The sequence below is a fragment of the Lepeophtheirus salmonis genome, chromosome 1 (assembly GCF_016086655.4).
Source record: "Lepeophtheirus salmonis chromosome 1, UVic_Lsal_1.4, whole genome shotgun sequence".
Taxonomy (NCBI): Eukaryota; Metazoa; Arthropoda; class Copepoda; order Siphonostomatoida; family Caligidae; genus Lepeophtheirus; species Lepeophtheirus salmonis.
In genome coordinates, this window is record NC_052131.2 from 10,789,873 (window position 1) to 10,809,466 (window position 19,594).

At 31.5% G+C, this 19,594-nt stretch overlaps 2 protein-coding genes and 2 long non-coding RNA genes across 4 annotated transcripts; 3 read left to right on the forward strand and 1 right to left on the reverse strand.

The window, feature by feature from the left end:
* Positions 1-288: 288 nt before the first annotated feature.
* LOC121116735 (uncharacterized) lies at positions 289-1,855 on the forward strand. The gene is made up of 5 exons (XM_040711029.2): positions 289-417; positions 486-926; positions 992-1,216; positions 1,283-1,432; positions 1,500-1,855. Exons 1-5 carry the CDS (start codon positions 400-402, stop codon positions 1,704-1,706), a joined length of 1,041 nt encoding a protein of 346 aa, XP_040566963.1. The 5' UTR covers positions 289-399; the 3' UTR covers positions 1,707-1,855.
* A 5,481-nt stretch (positions 1,856-7,336) lies between these two features.
* LOC139905204 (uncharacterized) lies at positions 7,337-12,991 on the forward strand. Its single transcript, XR_011779795.1, has 2 exons — positions 7,337-8,245; positions 12,455-12,991. It is a non-coding gene; the product is annotated as an uncharacterized lncRNA (long non-coding RNA).
* Positions 8,845-10,680, reverse strand: LOC121116743 (spermine synthase). The gene is made up of 5 exons (XM_040711037.2): positions 10,455-10,680; positions 10,256-10,383; positions 10,041-10,189; positions 9,576-9,985; positions 8,845-9,515 (listed from the first exon to the last, which is right to left on the reverse strand). Exons 1-5 carry the CDS (start codon positions 10,593-10,595, stop codon positions 9,189-9,191), a joined length of 1,155 nt encoding a protein of 384 aa, XP_040566971.1. The 5' UTR covers positions 10,596-10,680; the 3' UTR covers positions 8,845-9,188.
* Positions 12,992-14,255: 1,264 nt separating the features above from the next.
* LOC121122694 (uncharacterized) lies at positions 14,256-16,907 on the forward strand. Its single transcript, XR_011779797.1, has 2 exons — positions 14,256-14,626; positions 14,752-16,907. It is a non-coding gene; the product is annotated as an uncharacterized lncRNA (long non-coding RNA).
* The last annotated feature ends 2,687 nt before the right edge of the window (positions 16,908-19,594 follow it).

Below are 19,594 nucleotides of genomic sequence, written 5' to 3' on the forward strand. Positions count from 1 at the left end.
CAATCATTTGTCCATATATTATGTGTAATATGTTTTCGTTCCAAATTTTGTAGTTTATCTTTTGGCAAAGACTTTTCATATTTGCAACTTCGAAAACTCAAAGTTAAGTTGTTTTAATGTTTTTATAAGAGTCAATATTTTGAAATGTTAGCCTCTCATCACTCATATAATCTTGTCTTCTTTGACCTAAGTAATAATGATATTAGGGATGGTTCTCAACCAAAACGTGTGCTCTTTTTTTCATGCTTTGGTCTGTCGACTTTTATTTTTTTTGTAGTTGTTGCACATCATATGGGTTTCATATAAATACTCTGCTAAAATTGTAGAAATTTATAGTACTTTCATGCAGTTTCTCAAATAAGGAAGGCATTAAGTATTAAAAAAATTACTCTTACCAAAATGAAGGTTTTTACAAAGGTATAACATTTTTTAAATATTTAATATACAAATTCCTTCACAAAATATATTTTCTATTCCACTTCAAGATTTCCATACTCTTTTGTATTTTAAACTCAATCACTGCCGATGACAAAGTCTCCTCGAAGGATCGAGATCCTAAATCCCTCCTCTCTGTATTCCCATTCAATCAAGGAGGAGCGCAAGGTCGATCTACTGGACAGAATCATCACCATCATGAAGAACATCACGATGAAGGAGCAAATACTGCTACGTTCCGAGATTCCAGACAAAATGTTCTTCCTCCAGGAAATGATGTACCCTTGGACATTGGTAGTATAGCTGCTGCCGGAGAGAGATGTATTGACAAAGTTGTGACTGTGGAGGAGACAGAGTATGACGAACATATCGAATGTCATCACAGCTATTCAGAAAGATGCCATACAACTTATATCACGGACTTTGAGGCTCAACAAGAGGAGGAATGCGAGGAAAACTTTAAAAAGAGTTGTTTTATCGAATATAAAAAGGTAAGTCAGGACGTTTTGTAGGATCATGCAATTCTAATTAATTTTTACACTTATGCATATTCAAGACTGCCCATGAGGAAGAGGTCCAATTTTGTCACACACCATTCATTTGTGAAGGTGAGGGGCCAGAGGAATGTAAGACGGTTTTTGAAACTGAATGTTCCACTCGCTACCACGAACATGACGTTCAAGATGATATCGTAGATTGTGAGACTATCCAAGAAGAAAAATGTGAGGACGTAACTCAAGGATATACCACGGAACAAAAGTGTACCAAGTGGCCCCGACAAGTATTTTTCCTTGATCATGGAATACATTTTAAGTATTGAATCAACTCAATGTTTGAATAATTATAGGTCTGTCAAAGTAGACGAGAAAATGTGAAAAAGTATAGTCCTGAAACTGAATGCAAGAAGGTACCTAGACAACTCTGTGGCCCATCTGGATGTGTTGCTCGTCCTGGACAAGAAGAATGTTTCCCTAAGCGTGAAGTTGTCGTTGTTGAGGTAAGAATGTATTTGCCTTGCTTAAATGTCTTATTAAATTATATAAACCCTTATTATATTTACCTAGGAGCCTGTTGAGTCTTGTAATCTCGAGCCCCAAAAGGCTTGCAAACATGTCACAAAACTAGTTCCCTCATTGAAACCAACAGAGGAATGTGTGGATGTTCCCAAGGAAGTATGTTCCAGATCAAGAAAGAATCCAAGAAAAGTACAAAAGCCTGTAGTGAAGAAGTGGTGCTACGTCCCATCCGCTGCCAGTGGGTTGGCTCAATAACTTCAAAGAAGAAATTCCTTAACCCTATGCAATTCTATAAATACTGCCTTAAATTTTTTTTATTGTAGTCTATATTTTTTTACACTAAAATTTAACTAGATACTTTTATAGAAAAATATTTTCTGAATTAAACATTTGTATAATTTTAATTATATATATAAAAAAACACATTTTTTTTAATCAATGATGATCACAGATAAATGGCTTCTTTCAAGGTACATCAAAATGTTAGAAAGAGTTTGAGTTTGTTGTTTTAAATTATTTAAACAATAAAAAAAAGCTAAATAAGACATTTGTGGTGCGTCAAAATAAAACCAACCTTGAACAAATAACAAATAGGAGAAAATGCCAATTCCTTTTTTTACTTTATACCTACATACTTACAGTCTAATATTTTATTAGATTATAGGATTTATATTCAAATTTGTGGAATGATTTAAGATACTTAATAATTTTAGTGATTGTTTGAATTCTCTATTTCATTTAAAATACTTATTTTGGCCCCGATTTAACTTTTCAAATAAATCTATCAATTTCTCATTCTGTTATTTTACGATAAATTTCGACTACTTTAAGTACAATTTGCGCCTCTCCAGAGGGTTCATAAGAATACAACATGAAAGGCGATTGTTGAACCATGGCCAGAAGTTGTTGCATATTTCTATAATACGAATTGAAAATTTAAATTTACAGAATTTGAATGTCACAATAATGATTTACCTAATTAACTCCATTTCTGAAGAAAAATGTCTTTTTAAGAAGATTAGTTATCTAATAATTAACATCGAGGATCTTTTTCTTATATCAGTATATTTTCTAATATTTAGTAAACGTATATTTTAATTAATCACAAAACATATATTAATATTTGAGATAATGGGAGATTTAAAACTTAAGTTTACTAACTCTCAATATAGTATGTTGTATTTTAGCTATTTAATATAGATGAAATCGATTTACATAAGTATTACTAGGGGTGTGAAAATTGTTTAAATCCTCTGAGCATACATTTCAAAAAAGTATATGCTAGTAACGTGCAAGATATTATTGCTCTAACTTATTAGTGCTTGAAAATTCAAACGTATTAGTAAGTAAGGAGCACTTCAGTTTTTAAAGTGATCTCCAGTAATGAAAATATTTGTATTTTGGGCATGTTAAAAAAAGAAACCGAGAATCAACATAAAAACCTGACAATTGAAGAATTTTTGTAAGAAGTGCAGCTCAGCCTTTATGATGTTTCATTAGGTCAGCTAAAATCTGTTATGACGGGCGAGGGGAACGGGGAAAGAATGACTCCAAGTCGATTCTCAATTCTACTCTGAGTTCAACAAGAACTTACAAATATAACTCGGCAACAAATCCTCATGGTTACTCTCCACCTTTTACCAAAACACAAGGATGTTCAATCAGGTTTTAAATAAGAATGAATGTAGTAGAAAAGGAAGTTTGACAACTCCTCTGTAAAAAAATCCTTCAAATCCATCGTTGGTAATTTTTCCTATGTGTTTCTACAAGATAAAGCACCTATCCACTTTGCAAAGAAACCCCAAGGGTGGCTCCATGCCTATATACACTTCTGGGCCAATGACTTCTGGCCGCCACAGAGCCCAGATTTCCATATACAGAAAGGATATTTCTTTATCTAGTAATTACCTTGGTGCGAATTTACATCGAACTCAAGAAAATAACTTCTCCCGAACACGTTGTCGTGAGCTACGGCAATTCCATTTTCTACCCCCTAGACTATTCCATGTATGTGCATGTGGAGTCCAAGGCATGCATGAGACACTATAACAGCACCTGTGCTCTTGAAGAGCTCCATCAACCAGGTCTGGGCCTCCATAAGCGCCGAGTATATCCAGAGAGTCTGCAGAAGCTTCCACAAGAGCCTAGAGCTCACCATCAATTCTGAGGGTGGATACATTGACTAAAACATGTTCGTTGGAATTCAATTTATTGTTAATAAACTTGTTTGTTCCATGGATTTGAATACTTTGTGTGTTAAAATGGGTAAATAATAAAGGTTGATATGGTATTTATTCAAACAATTATTATCAACAGCCTCGTTGATTGACCTTAACATCCTTGAGAATAAAGTTTTCCTTCCACACTTTGAAAACCATTTTCTTGCACTCTCCGTATAAGGTAGCTACAGCCCTCTTTGTAATTAATATCATTTCCTGGGTCCAAATTTTTTTAGTGACGCCTCTTGTTTTAAGTACCTGTTACCAAACTGAACCTTATAAAAAAGAACCGAAATTAAGACCAATAAAGCTGAACCGTGACTGAGCTGAAACCGTTGATAAGAAAGAACTGAGACTGGGACCGATAGAGCCATTGAATCTGATCAGTGCATAACCTTGGGTAAAGGCTATTTTTGTTCAGAGCTACAAAGAAATTATATGTTTACAGTGCAGCCCTAGCACCAAGACATCAAGAATTTGATAAAATCAATGAAGACTATTGGGTAAAATACCTGGGTTCTTAAGAGAATATCAATTTGTTGACGAGGTTATTTATACAAATGACGCAGTACACTATTCAAGTGAGTCTCTTAATCTATAACAAGTCTCTACTCAGTGTACTGAAATTTATTCACATAAGTTGCCGTTAAAACTTGATATTTTTATAATTTTGTTATAAAATATAGATGCTACCAAACTTCGAATTATTAAAAAATTAATTGTGATTAAGATGATGTCTTATGATTTAAAAACAAAAGCAACAAAAGTTAAATTACGAGCAACTTTGCTGGAGAAAAATATTTTCATTGTAAAGGATAGTTGTGTGGTCATCAGATAAAACATTTAACTTTAAGAGACTTGAGTTTCCTGTTAGTTAAGTTTTTTATGAGTACTAATAATTAATGTATATACTTATGATTCCTTCTGATCCTGACTGGGTCGACTGTCCAAATATTTTTATTAGAGACGATATATATTTCACAGTCTTAAGGTCAATTAAAAAGCAGTGTGGGAAACCAATATGAGGTTGGATAGGCCCGAATCATAAAATATATCCATATCTGACATTGACAAGGACTACTTAATAGCCTAGAGGCATCATCAGGCTAAAACATAGCTTACGTAGAGTAAGTATTTCAACCTGGATGTGCTAAAAAATATTATTTTTAACATTTTCTACATGTCAATCACAAAAATATTAAAGAAAATATAGTTAACATCCAACATTTTATCTGTTAAAGTTAGGAATCATATTTTAGGCAAAGGACGTACCGTATATATAAAGTAAATTTTTAACACGTCGTTACCTTTATTGAACCTTTTCTCTAAAAAAAAATCATAAAAAAGGCCCGAAATCATCTGGTAGTTTGCCAAATAAGTCAAGCACACCAATTTTTATTTATTACTCCCACAATATTGTATTATTCTTAACAATTTCTAAATTAAAGTAAATATATATTTCATAATAATAAAATCCTACATACAATTTTATTCGATACTGTACATATTATACCTATTATTGTTTATTAATTGTTTTATTAAAAGTGTAGCTATAGATTATTTGTATTTCTATTTGAAATAATAAGATGTTCCATCGGCCATATATATACAGTATGTTCAAAAATTGATGGCGGTATAAAAAATATCCGTTTTATAGTAAAAAAAATATTTTTGGTCGGAATAAAATGAAATTTGGCTGATATAATCATTAGGCAATATTGAATTTTTCATCATTGAATCATCGAAAATTATTGCATCATTCATCAGTATGAAAGGGCTCAGAAAACACCACAGGATGTTAGTTGAAATTCAATATCCGAAATGGTGAGAGATCACTCTTTGGAGACCAGGGCCAAGGCTGTTGGCATGATAGAGGGTAGATCAAGCCAGAAAGACGTTGCTCAAAGGTTACAGACTCCTCTCAGGAGCATTGAGAATTGATGTAAGAAAAGGAAGGTTGGACAAACCCTTGCAAATCTGAAGGGTCGAGGAAGGAAGAAAAAAATTAGCAAAGTTCCCAAACCGGTGATTTAAAAATCCTTGACCAAAAAGAGGCAATTCACATGGAAACTTGCAGCAAGATTGACTTCAAAGGGCTATTCAATATCAATTAATCTGTCCACAACTGCCTGAAGCACTCTTTGAATGCATTGCCATACAAAACTCGTCTGCACCCCAAACTTTCAGAAAACCAAACGAAGGCCCGGCTTCAATTCTGTCGTGAGCGGAAAACTGGACTGCAGATGACTGGAAATGTATCCTCTTTAGTGATGAAAGCCCATTTCAGCTATTTGATGCCCCAAATTCCAAACAGATCGGGTTTTGGGCAAGAGATATGAGAAATGTGGAACCCTCTCCAACTGTGAAATTTCCTCTGAAAATTCGGGGTTGGGCCATTATCAGCCACCAGGCAGTGTCAGATCTTCAACTGATTCCACGAAACTAAACTGTGACTGTCGAGTACTACGTAACGGAGATCCTCAGCAAGTCTCTGATGTCAGCTTTGTCTCGTACTGAAGAAACTGAACCTTTTTTAAGAGAAAAATGTTGTCTGACACATCAAGAGTCATTTTCCAGCAGGATGGTGCCCCAGTTCACCCCTCCAAAAACGCACAAAAGTGGTGTTCAGACAATTTGGATTCTTGCGAACAGTCCTGATTTGTCTCCCATTGAAAATTTGTGAGCCTTGGTCCAGGAGAGCTCAATGAAAATGCGCCAGCAACTTCAGAGGAAGAATTAAAAAACTGACAAAAGCTTGGGAAAAAATTTCTCTAAATACTTTGAATAATCTGTATGAAGGGATGTCAAAACGCATAAAAAATGTATTAAGCTTAAAGGTCTTCATATGGGGAAGCAAATAAAGTTTTTCGCCAAAAAAACCCACACTTGTTTAGGTTATTTCATGATTTAAAAAAAAACACCATCAATTTTTGGACATACTGTATATATATATATACATATACAACAAGGGATCAACAAAAAATGGTATTCCTGTCATTTTGGAAATGGAGTATCATAGCTTATTACTTCGTTTATTTATCAAAAATAATAAATTATGCAATAGCCATGACGTAGGAAGTCAGAGGAGGAAATCGACAGCTGACATTGGGGTATTTTTGTGTTAGCAAAGTAATGCTGCGCGAAGGCATGAATTGATTTTTAATTGATTAACAATACCCATTAAAACCAAACATCCTTATTCAAAACGTGCAATATTTTGCATGTTTTTTATTGATTTTTTTGGATATTGTTTCATATTGAAATAATAAAATATTAAAGTTTGTTTAAGTTCTTTAAAAAATATTAATAAATTTTTTTTATTATTTCATCATTTTATAGAAAAATTATCGGATCAAAATGGAGAAGCTTTAACAACTTGGACTGGTTTTATAATTTCCTATTTTGTAATAGTAAATATATATTGAACCATCCTTCATTTTTTTAAAACATAGTTTTAAAGTAACATTGTGTACTTAGTAAAATAAGTAAAAATGATTTTTTTTCATAAAGCCTCGAAAGATACATGTCCTCATATGAGGACATCCGTCAGATACGTTCCTAAAAAATAATTTTCCTTTTTGAAAGATATAATGCATCAATTATTCCGTTGACATTAATTTCTTTGTGTTGGAGCTTCCAGTGAATAAAAATTTCAAAAACTTTGTCAGTGTCTTTTAGGTCAGTGAAACAGTTTGTTGATTTTCAATTGTTGGTATGTGTTATCCTGTTTGAAAACACGAGTTCACATCATAAAGGACTGACTCACCGTGAAATTGAAGCATTGTTAGAACAAGAACAATTATTGATTCAAGATGAAGAAAATACTTTGGACATTCCTATCATTCCCCCAAATGTGGACGAACTGACGAATGACGACAATCTACTAGACCCAAGTAACAGACGTTGCTGCAACTCTTTCTACAGACTCGCAAGACGATTATATAAATATTTCGATAAGTATAAATCCATATTGTTTCGGGGTAAAAAGACCCCTGTTTACACAAAGCTCCATCAAAAGCAAGGCAATGAAAAATTGAAACTCGATCATCTTACAGAAAAAATATTGGGTTTAACACCAAAGGAGATGTTTGAAAATATTTTTACTGGTAAAATTTTGAATCATATCATCACTGAAAGCAATCGTTATGCGATTCAGGATAAGAACCCATCTTCATTTTTCTTACATACTAAGGAATTGATTTTTTTTAGTCATCACAGTTATCAGATTAGGTCATCTTCGGAAGATTAAGGTCGAGATCTGATCAAAAAAACCATACCCAGGGATCAATACCTAAAAATTAAACAAACTCTTCATTTTCGTAACAATGAAGACGCTACCGATAGCAAATATGATAGTGGATTCAAAATTCGACCTCTAATATCTATGCTTCAGAAGAAATTTGCAAAATTTGGAATTTTCGAGACACATATAGCTATAGATGAGATCTTTACTGAATCAGAAATTAACTGAAACAATTTATACGACAGAAACCAATAAGGTTCGGATATAAATTATGGGCACTTCACAGACCATCTCGCTTTCTTTACAATTTTGAACACCACTGTGGAAACGAGGTACACATTGTATTAAATGTTTTAAGGTGTATGCCATGAAATAATGTATGTATATATTGTGACCCCACTTTAACCAGACGTCCCCATATGAGGATAGGCCATATCATCAGAATTAATAAGAATAAATCCACTTTTAAACTTTTTTTTGCTTCAATTCAACCTTTTGAAATCCCTGTATAAATTTCATGAAATGAACTGGAACATATAGGCGGCGTAAACAGGTAATAGGAAAATATTTGTTTTCTAAACTTTTTAATCAAACTGTCACTAAACCTTTCAAACAAGATTGTCAGGGAAAAAAGGTTGATTGTTAAGTTGTTCCGATATATTTTTTACTATTTTTAGAAATGTAATTGGTATATAAAACAAAACCATTGGTTGTTAAAATTGATATGGCGCAAGATTTTGAGGCTAAATAAATCAATGAATAAGAAATACTCAAATACTTTATGAATACTATTGTCAAGATGTTTCCCAGTGGGTTCTGTATTTCTTTGTCAGTGAACTAGATAATATGAATATATTATAATAAAGAAACAACTTTGATAAAAGTTGGATTATCAATTTTCATCCAAAACACTAATAAATAATTAGATAAACGAGTTTAACAATTTATATTAATCAATTTAATACTATTTTTCTATCAAATCCCAGCAAAAATACCTCACTTATATTAGTTAATGATTTCTAAATAATTAGTAGATACATTAATAACTTTTTCAATGTTGGTAAAGTTATTCCATAAAGAAATTCAAATTTTAAACATACTTTAGTAATTATAGAAGAAAATAATAATAAAATCCTGTACGATACGAAACCTTACAAGATAGAGTTATGTTAAGTTAAAGGCATCAATATTAACAAAAATTATACAGATTTTGTAAGAAAAAAAAATGCCAACTTCATTGGATGGGTACACATAGGCATATTCTCTACCCAGGTCCTACGATGCTGATGGAGAGACTTCATAAAATACCCAAATTTCCATAAACGAAGGAACAAAGGTTTCTTTTCGTTCGTACGAACAGTTAAACTTTTGAGTCACCAGGTTCTCAAATGTTTTCAATGCCAAAGGAACACTTTTACCATTACAATGTGTTAAATATTTCCCTTCAGCTGGTTTGAGAAGTCTTATACTTTTAGAAAGAGCTGAGCATATTAAATCCCATTTAAATTTGTCATCTATTCCAATCTCATTCATATTAGAAGAGGATGGAACTGGAGTATCAGTTAAATCCCCGAAAATGAAATCATATGTCTTCCTTTCCTTCTGTAAAGAGATATTATCGTGACTATTTTTTTTTAACTAAGTAGAAGAGATCTCTCATACAATGCGTTCTTCCATGTACTGAAAAGCATCGCCAATGATGACTTCATAATTTGAGCCCTGCATATCATTAAAATATTCCCCACATACAGAAGGCATATGTTCTTTGACCGCTTTGATGACCAATTCATCAATATCAATCATTGTAACAAAGGCAGGTTTATAGTTGTCCAATATTTCTTTGAGGAGCCCCCCATCCCCTCCACCCAAAATTAATATATCTTTACCATCAAAATCATTCCCAAACATCAAAGATTGAGTGTAAAAGCTTGTATCATTCTCTGCAAGATTGACAAGATCATCCAACAATAACATTCGACCATGATCAATTGTATCTACAATCATGATATCCTGATATATTGAGCTTTGTGAAAAAAGAACCCTTTCATAATTGTATTGTACGATGCGATTATCTAAAAATAAATCAAAATTCACAAGTTAATAAATACATAACTTAGAAACACTTACCAGACGTGGTTAAGTAGTCTGAAAATTCAAGTCCCCGTTCAATTACAGGGAAGGATTTTGCTTTGTCGCAAAATCCCTGAGGAAAACATTCTGTTAGACGTTTCTCCAATTCAATAACATCGCATGTTAAAAGCTCTGTGAATCTCTTTCTAAAGAATGAAATGAAAAATGTAATACATACATATTTGTAAATTAAAAGTACTCAATATTCTTACGATGAATATTCGATGTTCATAGTTAATATCGAAGAAATTTCTTTTTCTTGTGTGTTGTCCCATGATTTTATACTGATAATAAAAGGAGAATTGGAATCCTTGTCAGAATATATCCAAATCTGTGAAAACTAAATTGACAAAACATAAAAATTAAAAAAAATACTGTATGTGTACTTTAACGATTAGTTATTGAACTTACATTATTTAAGATGTTATGGGAGACACGAAATAGCGATATTTTGAAATACTCCTCAAATGTAGAAATGATTTTATTATCCAAAACATCTTGATCTAAATTTTTCTTCAAACGAAAGTCTAATAAAATGGTCTTCACAGTCATAGTTCCTCTCTCCTATTAAAAGCTGACGTCATGTAAAAGTAATTTTTGTATGAGCTCGATATCTTGCTTTTCCAACAATTTATTTTTATATATAAAGAAAAGGAGAAACGGAAGTTATGAGATACTAAGTGTCACTTAACCTCTTTTATAATTGTAAGTTAAATACAAGTAAAGAAACATGTTTTTAATATATATATTGCCCGGGTCGTGAAAGTTCAAAAAAGTTACAACATATTAGGTATGTTATAAAAAATTTCAAATTCAATATTTTCCATTTAAACCTGTTTTATTCTAATAGAGAATGGTAAAATAGTTTTTTTCGTACTGTTTATGTTATAACCTGCACCAAAATCTGCGATTTAATAAAATATGATAGTTTAATAAAACAACACACCTTTCTTAAACATCAAGAGAATTGAATGACATTTTAGGAATTACAGAGTATAGTATTGTGCAACTGATTATACTTTTAAATACCTGCAATTGAATTGTATAATATGAAATTTGAGTATATGAATATCTTCCTACGCTCTCCATACAATATATGATAATTATTGGAAAAAAAAGGAGAGGTTAAAAACTAAGACAAAATACTTTTTAGTATCGGATTAGAATTGATGTACCCATTTAAGTAATGAAATTCCTGCATTTCTATAAGAATCACCAAAACTTGGGAAGGGATAGGTTTACCCGTGTATTTTCTCCATATACTTTTCGAACGTAGATGATTAGCAATGGATAAGGTTATATTACATGTAATAAGCATCTTTGTGAGATCAAAGTTAAAGTCTGACTTGATGTATTCATCGTTAACTTGATTTTATAGATGAATCTTGTTATGAATGAGGATATTGAGTGGCGTGTAATTCTAGACAGGGGACTAAGGCACATTTATATTCCGACAAACCATGTAATAAGTATTTTCTTCCCTGCCTCCATTTTCAAATGAGTTATTTTTGCATTTTATTCAGTTCAATAGTCTAATATTATTATATTAATATTCTAAACTTCCGCGCACGCCTTCCGCAAGTTTTTTCTCTCCGTAAATTGGCATTTTTATAACATACCTATAATCTATTTATATATATGAGCTCTGTTTATAAAATAGTTGCTATGTAAGCCCTCACAAGGATTTCAATATTTTTTATCACATATCATGTGATACAAATATTTTATACTTCTTTCATCCGACCAGTTACCACTTTTCATGTTTTCAAGAAGTTTTAAAGATACTTTATTGAGATGTTAACATGTTTCCTTAACCATTGTCAAGGTTAATAGAAATACAAGGTTAGACCATGAATCATGGTCTAACCTTGTATTTCTATGGATCTATGGTCCATGATGTAATCGAGCTGGCTAGAATTTTCAATTTGATGTATCATACCGACTGCTGGAAGAGAAACAGATTTTTAGAAAACACACAACCACTAACACACTATCTTAAACAATATTACAAAGCGTGGTGGAAGTCAAACATCAGTCGAACACGCGTTAGTGTATAACCTTGAACCATTGTCAATAAAATTTTACATACATTCATTACTGTAATAATATCTTAAAATCATAATTTTTTATTGTATAATTTACATAATAAAAAATTATGGCTTATAAAGTTGAATTGACCCATTATTATGTAAAGTTTATAATTTTTCTTTCTTCTTTTGTTTTTTATATTCTTCGGTTTTCTATTGACCAGTATTGTCTATATAGTTAGTCGAGCACCTTCTATGTTATCAAATGTTCTAACATTCAAAAAGACAATTGTACCCATCATCTTATTATAATCTGATGCAATTTTTTATGAAAGTATATTTTACATCGTAAAGTAAAGTCAATTTTTTTTATTTTACTTTCAGATAATTGGTTCGTGAGATATATGTAGAATAATGTTTGTTTGTAATTTTTGTGAGACATGGCAAATTTTAAACTTTATCCACAAAATCTGCATTTTCACCTGAACAAATCAAAAGCCTTTAGGAAGAAGATGTATATATTGTTTTTGTTTTTTTCTCAATTTAGTCCACTTCTTCATTGAGAATCCTTTTGAAGTTATTAATAGAGATATTATTTTTGTAGAGTGTGAGGAAAAGGCCAGAAAAAGACTTATAATATTACTGTATTAAAACACTTGTTAATATCAGCTACATGTTATATGATTTTGTTTGCCATAGAGATAAAATACATAGAATGATGATGTTGGAAGAAGAAGTACATTTCGTAAAAAAATAGTTGGCCAAAACATTCGAATCGTAATAGTTAAGTATTTTAAAAACAAATAGGACGGCTCAAATATTATTATTTTTCAAATGTTTATTTTATTAAATATAATCATTAACATGATTACATGAATTTAGAGATGTACATAGATTAATAAAGCACACATGAATGTTCAATCAGGGTTTGAATATAATTCATATTATTTAGGGAAGGATGTTCACTACTCAAGATTTAAAAATTAATGACAACTGCGAACAAAAAGAAAACTCATTTTTTAGATTACCAATTCCAAAAAAACGGACCTGATAAAAAATCACAGATTTTACGCAAAGAATGTATATTATATTCTGCATATAGCATATAATCATAGCCTATGATTCATAGGCTTATAGAATGTTTTTATCTGACGTCATTGTTAATGCCGGTCATTAATTATGGTGCAATTTGTGACGTCAGTAAAAAGACACTTTATACTTGCATGCAGACGTTTGAAATTGAGTGTGTGCCACGGATTTTATATAAAATACATAAAGACATAAACTATATTTCCAAAATTCTTCATCCGAATACCAAAAATAACTAACAGTTTCTTATAAAATACAAATCTTTATATCTGTTCTCAAGATCCTATCTAACTAACTTTAACCTAATTGAAATTAATTATAGTTGATATTGATTTTATTTTTTAATTCCAACTTTTAAAATGAATCCTAACTCAGTATGATAATTAATAAGTGATCTATGTAAAAAAAAGATATAAAGATTTTAAGATACTAATAAATGTTATCAAACTCATTCAGATATACTATTTAAAAACAATTTTCTTATTAAGAAGGATAATGAAATCATTATAAGGGAACGTGTCTGTTTAAAGAGAATTCTCAGATTAACCTTCGTAATATTTGAAAGGTTTTGATGTTTTTCGATTATGTTCCGTTTATTTTTGTACCTTCAGTTTTTTCTTCCTTTGTTACATTTGCCTTTAATTAAAGTTTTTGAAAAAACAGTTTATTTTGTAAGTTGGTATTCTATTCCCTATTATGAAAATGGCATATCTAGTTGACAACAACAAAAAAAAGAGTTTATTGTAGCAAAATATTTTTAATAACGCCTTTTTCATTGTTTGATTTTTTTTAAATTTTGATTATGCGATCATTTCAATAGGGTACAAGTTATCTAAAAAATATAGGTATTATCTACATTGTGGTGTGACTAACTGTAGCTTTTGCTAAAATAAGTATTGATTCTTTGAGGGCGCTAATGTCGTATAAGATTATGTCAAAGAGAAAAATGTCTTTCTCTATGGATTACGTCTACAGTTGTGTGCGCCGCTATATGCTTGAGTTATGATCACCAGACATGAAGATTATATGTCCTTTAAAGCGAGAGCACCTTTTTGCATTTGGCAATCCTTATTACAAAAAACTAGAAGTAGAAGCTGTCATCATTATTAATTCATTTTTGAGGAGGCAATATCTTAATTCATAATCATATTATTATAAGTAACCAGTGACTACAAACCACGTATTTTTATTTCAATAATTTTAAGAAACGTGTAAAGTTGTATCGTGATGAAGTTTAAGGTACAATGCACAGGGGAACAATTAGAGGGGCAAAATTACCACCAATGAAATTAAGCTAAGAATACAATTTATCTTTTACCGCAAAATCCAAAATTGATCTCAGTTTTTCTCTGGGTTGTCAGGTTTCAGAAATATTTGAGATTATAGTATTTCGAGGCTATTATTGTTCAGAGATATTTTTCATCATCAAGACAATCGCCAAATTGAAGTTAGATGAATAAAAATGATGTAAGAAGGTCTTTTATTATTAAAAATTATAAAATCGACATATTTCCATTTTAAGGCTGAAAAATAATGTAAAATGACACTCTTCTTGAGACCATTATAATCTATAACTTATTCATCATTCATAGTGATAAGGAGTAACATAGCTCATATTATAGAAAAATATTCCATAATGGCTTAAACATGGTATGCGTCATGATTACGGATGATTTTCGTTCGGCTCACTTGGAATCACCTCTTAAAGTTGTACTCAAAGAACCCTCTCTACATATCAAAGTTTGACATACTTCTCTCTTTGGACTGGTTTTGTGGAGGAATATTTATTCTACTTGCTCCTCTCCCAAAACTTAAACACCATATGATCAACTCCGTTCCGCCCGATTCCGCTATATCAATGAAAAACTTTAAACGCAATCGGTCTCCGTGCCCAAAAAGATGTTTCGACAAGATCCTGAGGCCTTTCAAATTGATCATGAAGGCTACGACAATCAAATTGACAAATGGCCGATTGATCCACTTGACTGCATTTTCTCCTCAATTATGAGAAAATCAGAGTCCACTGTTGTGGTAGACATGGTTTATGGGGAAGCTATATTGGTACGACTACTACCCTCACAGTATCGGGTTCCTTCCTTCGATTTTATTGCTCTGAACACACACGTTACGCCTTGTGATATGTCTAAAACACCCTTAGTCTCTTCTTCGGTCGATATTGTTGTATTTTGTTTTTCCTTGATGGGAACAAATCTTAAAGATTATTTGAAAGAAGCGAATCGGATTCTTAAACTCAATGGGACATTGAAAATCGCAGAAGTGGAAAGTCGTTTTCGAGATACAACAACAGGAAAATTCAAAGCTGTTGTTGAAAAAATCGGCTTCAAGATTAAATGGAAGGACTTATCTAAGAAAGTTTTCTACCTCATGGACTTTAAGAAAGTGTATTCTACTTTTTTCGTCGTCTGCATGTCTTCTTCAATGTTTTATTTATGTTTAACAAACACTTATTTGCTTACTTTTGCATCTTTGTCCATATGGATGCTCCTTCAGACCTTTATCGAGAGGTGCTACTTATAAACCGCAATATTCTTTTTATACCCTTTTTCACAAGCAAATTTCTTTGTTTGTTGTGTTTTTTCAGGGTATGATGACTACTTTATTTATGTGTACCCTTACTCCTAATGAGCAAGTAATTTGGCCAAACTGTTGTTGACCTTCTTTAACTCGTTGCCCTTCTTAGCAGTTTCTCAAAATTTTCGTCCTTTTTAACTCATCAAGTGTTGTTGTTGTTTTTTTTTATTATTAATGGGCTGGTCGTATACATAAAAAAAATAATTCTTTATTTACGAAAATCAATTATTTCTTTTGTTTTTTGTTTCAATCATTGAATCTTTTTGTTTTTCGGTTTTCTTGACCATTTTTCCCTACCCCTTTTTTCTGTGATTTGTCAGCTCAGTAACATTTTCTGGGCCTCCCAACATTTAACCCTTGAATCCAAATTTATTTAAATAAGTTAGGTCAAAGACCTCTCTTCTTATGTATTCAAATTTTTTCTGAAAAAAACAATTTTGTTTATTCATTTATGTATGTACGTGAAGAGTTGCACTGTTGTGCACACAAATTTTTTTGTTGTGGGCTTGGTTGATGAAATGGATAAAGACCATAAGTCATGAATGACATAACTACCCAAATAGCTATGGGTTTGTCACCCTAGTCAACTTGGCACGCTTAAGGCTAGCGACTAGTACTGAGCTGGTACTAGTGAGATATTTTTTTATATACCCCCCCCGCCTAGTTTTTGTTCACGGTCGGGCTATCTATAGTATCTCATCTTAAATTTAAAATCTGCAAAGTTCTAATTTTACCTTAAATTCTTAAATAAATGCATATATATATATATATAAATATGCATTGTATATGAAAAATCTTTTCAAAATGATATTTTCTGTTGTTATTAGTGTATCTAAGATATCTTTGTATACATATTATCAATTTTTCTTACCAATTAACTCAAAATAAAAAGATTATTAGAAAGTTAAAAGTTACATTTATAAGTAAGTGATAAAATATAAATACTGAATTAGTAAATGTCAAGTCATACATCCTCTTCCAGACATTAGAATTCTATAAAATACTTTATGTGATATATGTAATTTTAATTAAGTAAAATATTAGTTGTTAACCGAACATCAATATTATACGTGAGCTACAATTATAAAATTTAAATATATTAAAAATAACATGCAAAAATATTAGAGTAAATAGAGTGACAAATTATAATAAAAAAGTGTTTTTCATTTGCTTAGATTCATCTTCATGAATTAAAAACGAAAATTTATGTTTGAATTAGGAAAAACAAACAAAAAAACCCGATATATTTTATCCTCAACAAGAGATACTGCAATTCTACTCCTGTCTACAGTAGTGTAACATGATGAAAATTTGACCGGAGAAGAAAACCGAAAAAAACTAAGCTTCATACTAGAGTAAAGTCGACTCTTTCCTTCGGTGAGAATCTATCCATAGAACAATAAATATATTCAACGTTTGAAACTATGACAGGATCCATTTACTTTCAGTTTAAGATCAAATGCTCTAGATGTGACATATATAATTAATAATTTGTTAATTAGGTACTACAACAATGTGAAGTCATAGCCATAAAACTAAAATATGCAACAATTTTTTTATTTTTTGGTTAAAAATAATTTATTTATATTCTACAATACAAACAGTGTAAATAATGAATACCCATAAAGACAAAAGTAGATCATTTTAATAAAAAGCCAAAGGACAATTACGTTTTAAAAAAAAACCATAAATGAACATTATAGTTCCTATTTAATGTCCTGAAGTAAAATAACCTGATATAATATTAAAAAAAAAAATTCTAAACATCAGCCATGGTTAATAAAAAACGAAAACGTCTTCTTATCATTGACTTGATGAGAGTAAAATATTGTACGGACCTTGAAGGGACAAATTTGCTGATATTTCCTGGCCCATACCCACGACGAAGATGATGACAGAGGGATTTTGATAGAAAGTGCTGAAAATTACCATATATTTATCTTAAACAGACTTCACTTCCTACGATAAATTTTGGCAAAAGCACATTTCTAAAAACCATGGTTTAGAAGGTGTAACATATTTAAGAGACCTCAAAAGAGGAAGATGGAATCTCCTACTCCAAAAGATGGCTGAAGTTAGGATAAATTAAAATTTTATTATGGAAAGCAGTCTTTTCTAATAAAAACGGATTCTCAAACTTATTAACAAAATGCATTTTCGTGAATTATATCAATTGTTGAATCTGAATGATAAGTAGGCCTTCCTTTCCATAAAATTCTCTGAATAGACACTAAAAGTGGCAAAAAACTTCCAAATCCCAATTAGTTAAGGTTGTTCCCATTTGGATCCATTCATAATATTTAGAGGACGTGAAATTCCCCTCCAGTCTCTCAACGGGTATACACCTAATTCCTCCAAAACCTTTTTGTAACATTTTGGAATTATAGTAGATAAAAGGCAGAGCCCACAGCCTAATTTATACTTTGGACGGTTTAAAACAAGAATATAATTTTTATGGAAGATACCCTTAAACCATGCATCTTCTTGCATCATTGCAGATTCTGCTAGAGAAGGAATGGAGGTAGTTCTGTATAATACAAGATGAACCATTCTCAAAAAATATAAATCAATGCGTTTTTGTAGAGATAAATGACGCCATTTTTGGTTCTGTTTGTTGACCATCTTATTTAATCTTACCCAATTACCTCATGATGCCCCATTTGTTGTCCATTCGATACCTAAGATGCGCACATTAATACAACTCCAAAGCTTTGATTTTTGTAGAACTATCCGGCTTCCAAGATCCAAGTGGAAGGATGGCAGTTTTCGTTAGATTCATTTCTAATCCTGAATTAACCTTAAATTGGTTAAAAAAAGTCAGAAGAACTTTGATCCTATACCGAAGTTAAACTAACAAATTGGCTTGAATAATTACAGTTACATCAACAGCATATAGGTCAATTAGATGCAGAGTACCACAAAAAGAGACACCAAAACCAAAATACTTTTTCGAAATGGTCCTTGTTATTTCATCGATGGCAGATATAAATAGCAAGGGGAAACTGGCAATCCTTGTCTACAGCTCTTTCTTAATAGAATGGGTTCACTCATTCTACCATCCAACGAAATTATAGAAGATCTGTTAGCGAGTATAAAGCTCTGATAAGATTAATAAAACGTTTGGAGAGTAACCTTTTAACAGATCTCATAATGTGGCAGTGACGTGCAGAGGCAAATGCTTTGCAAAAATTAATTGCAATCAATGCACCAAACTTGACACATTCAATTACTGTAGCTATATATCGTGAAATATCCATAATTTTTCAATTTCTCAGGAAACCTTTTTGTTCATCTTTAATGTTTTGGTTTAAATAGGTTCAATTTGCTTAGCTAAAACACGAGACAATAAGACTGTAAGATTCATTTAAAACTGATATAGGCCTCCAGTGATTGAAATCATTGTCATCACCCTTTTTAGGAATAAGAGCTATTCTTCCTTTTGTAAGAGACTTCTCCATGGATTTTCCTACTTTTAAAAGGTATGGCGCAATTTCTTAAGGAGCAGAGAGAACATTTGCCCATAAAGGCCAATTATTTGTTCTCCAAGAATTAGGAACAAAGGAATATACTTCTAACTTGTTCATTCACCTCAAGAAATAATCTTAGTCTTATTCAGAACTCCGTATTCTACGAGGGAAGACAGGATGAAAATTCATCCGAAAAAAACTATAAGGCTTCATAAGAGAGTAGAGTGGATTCTTTCATTGGGAAAGGGGATTCTAGGATATAAACAATGATAAGTAGATAATTTTTATAGCCAAAATATACCTAATTAGTAATCAATAATTATTTTATTTGAATTTGTACGATGCGCAGTATTATGTTATGCTATTTATATTATTA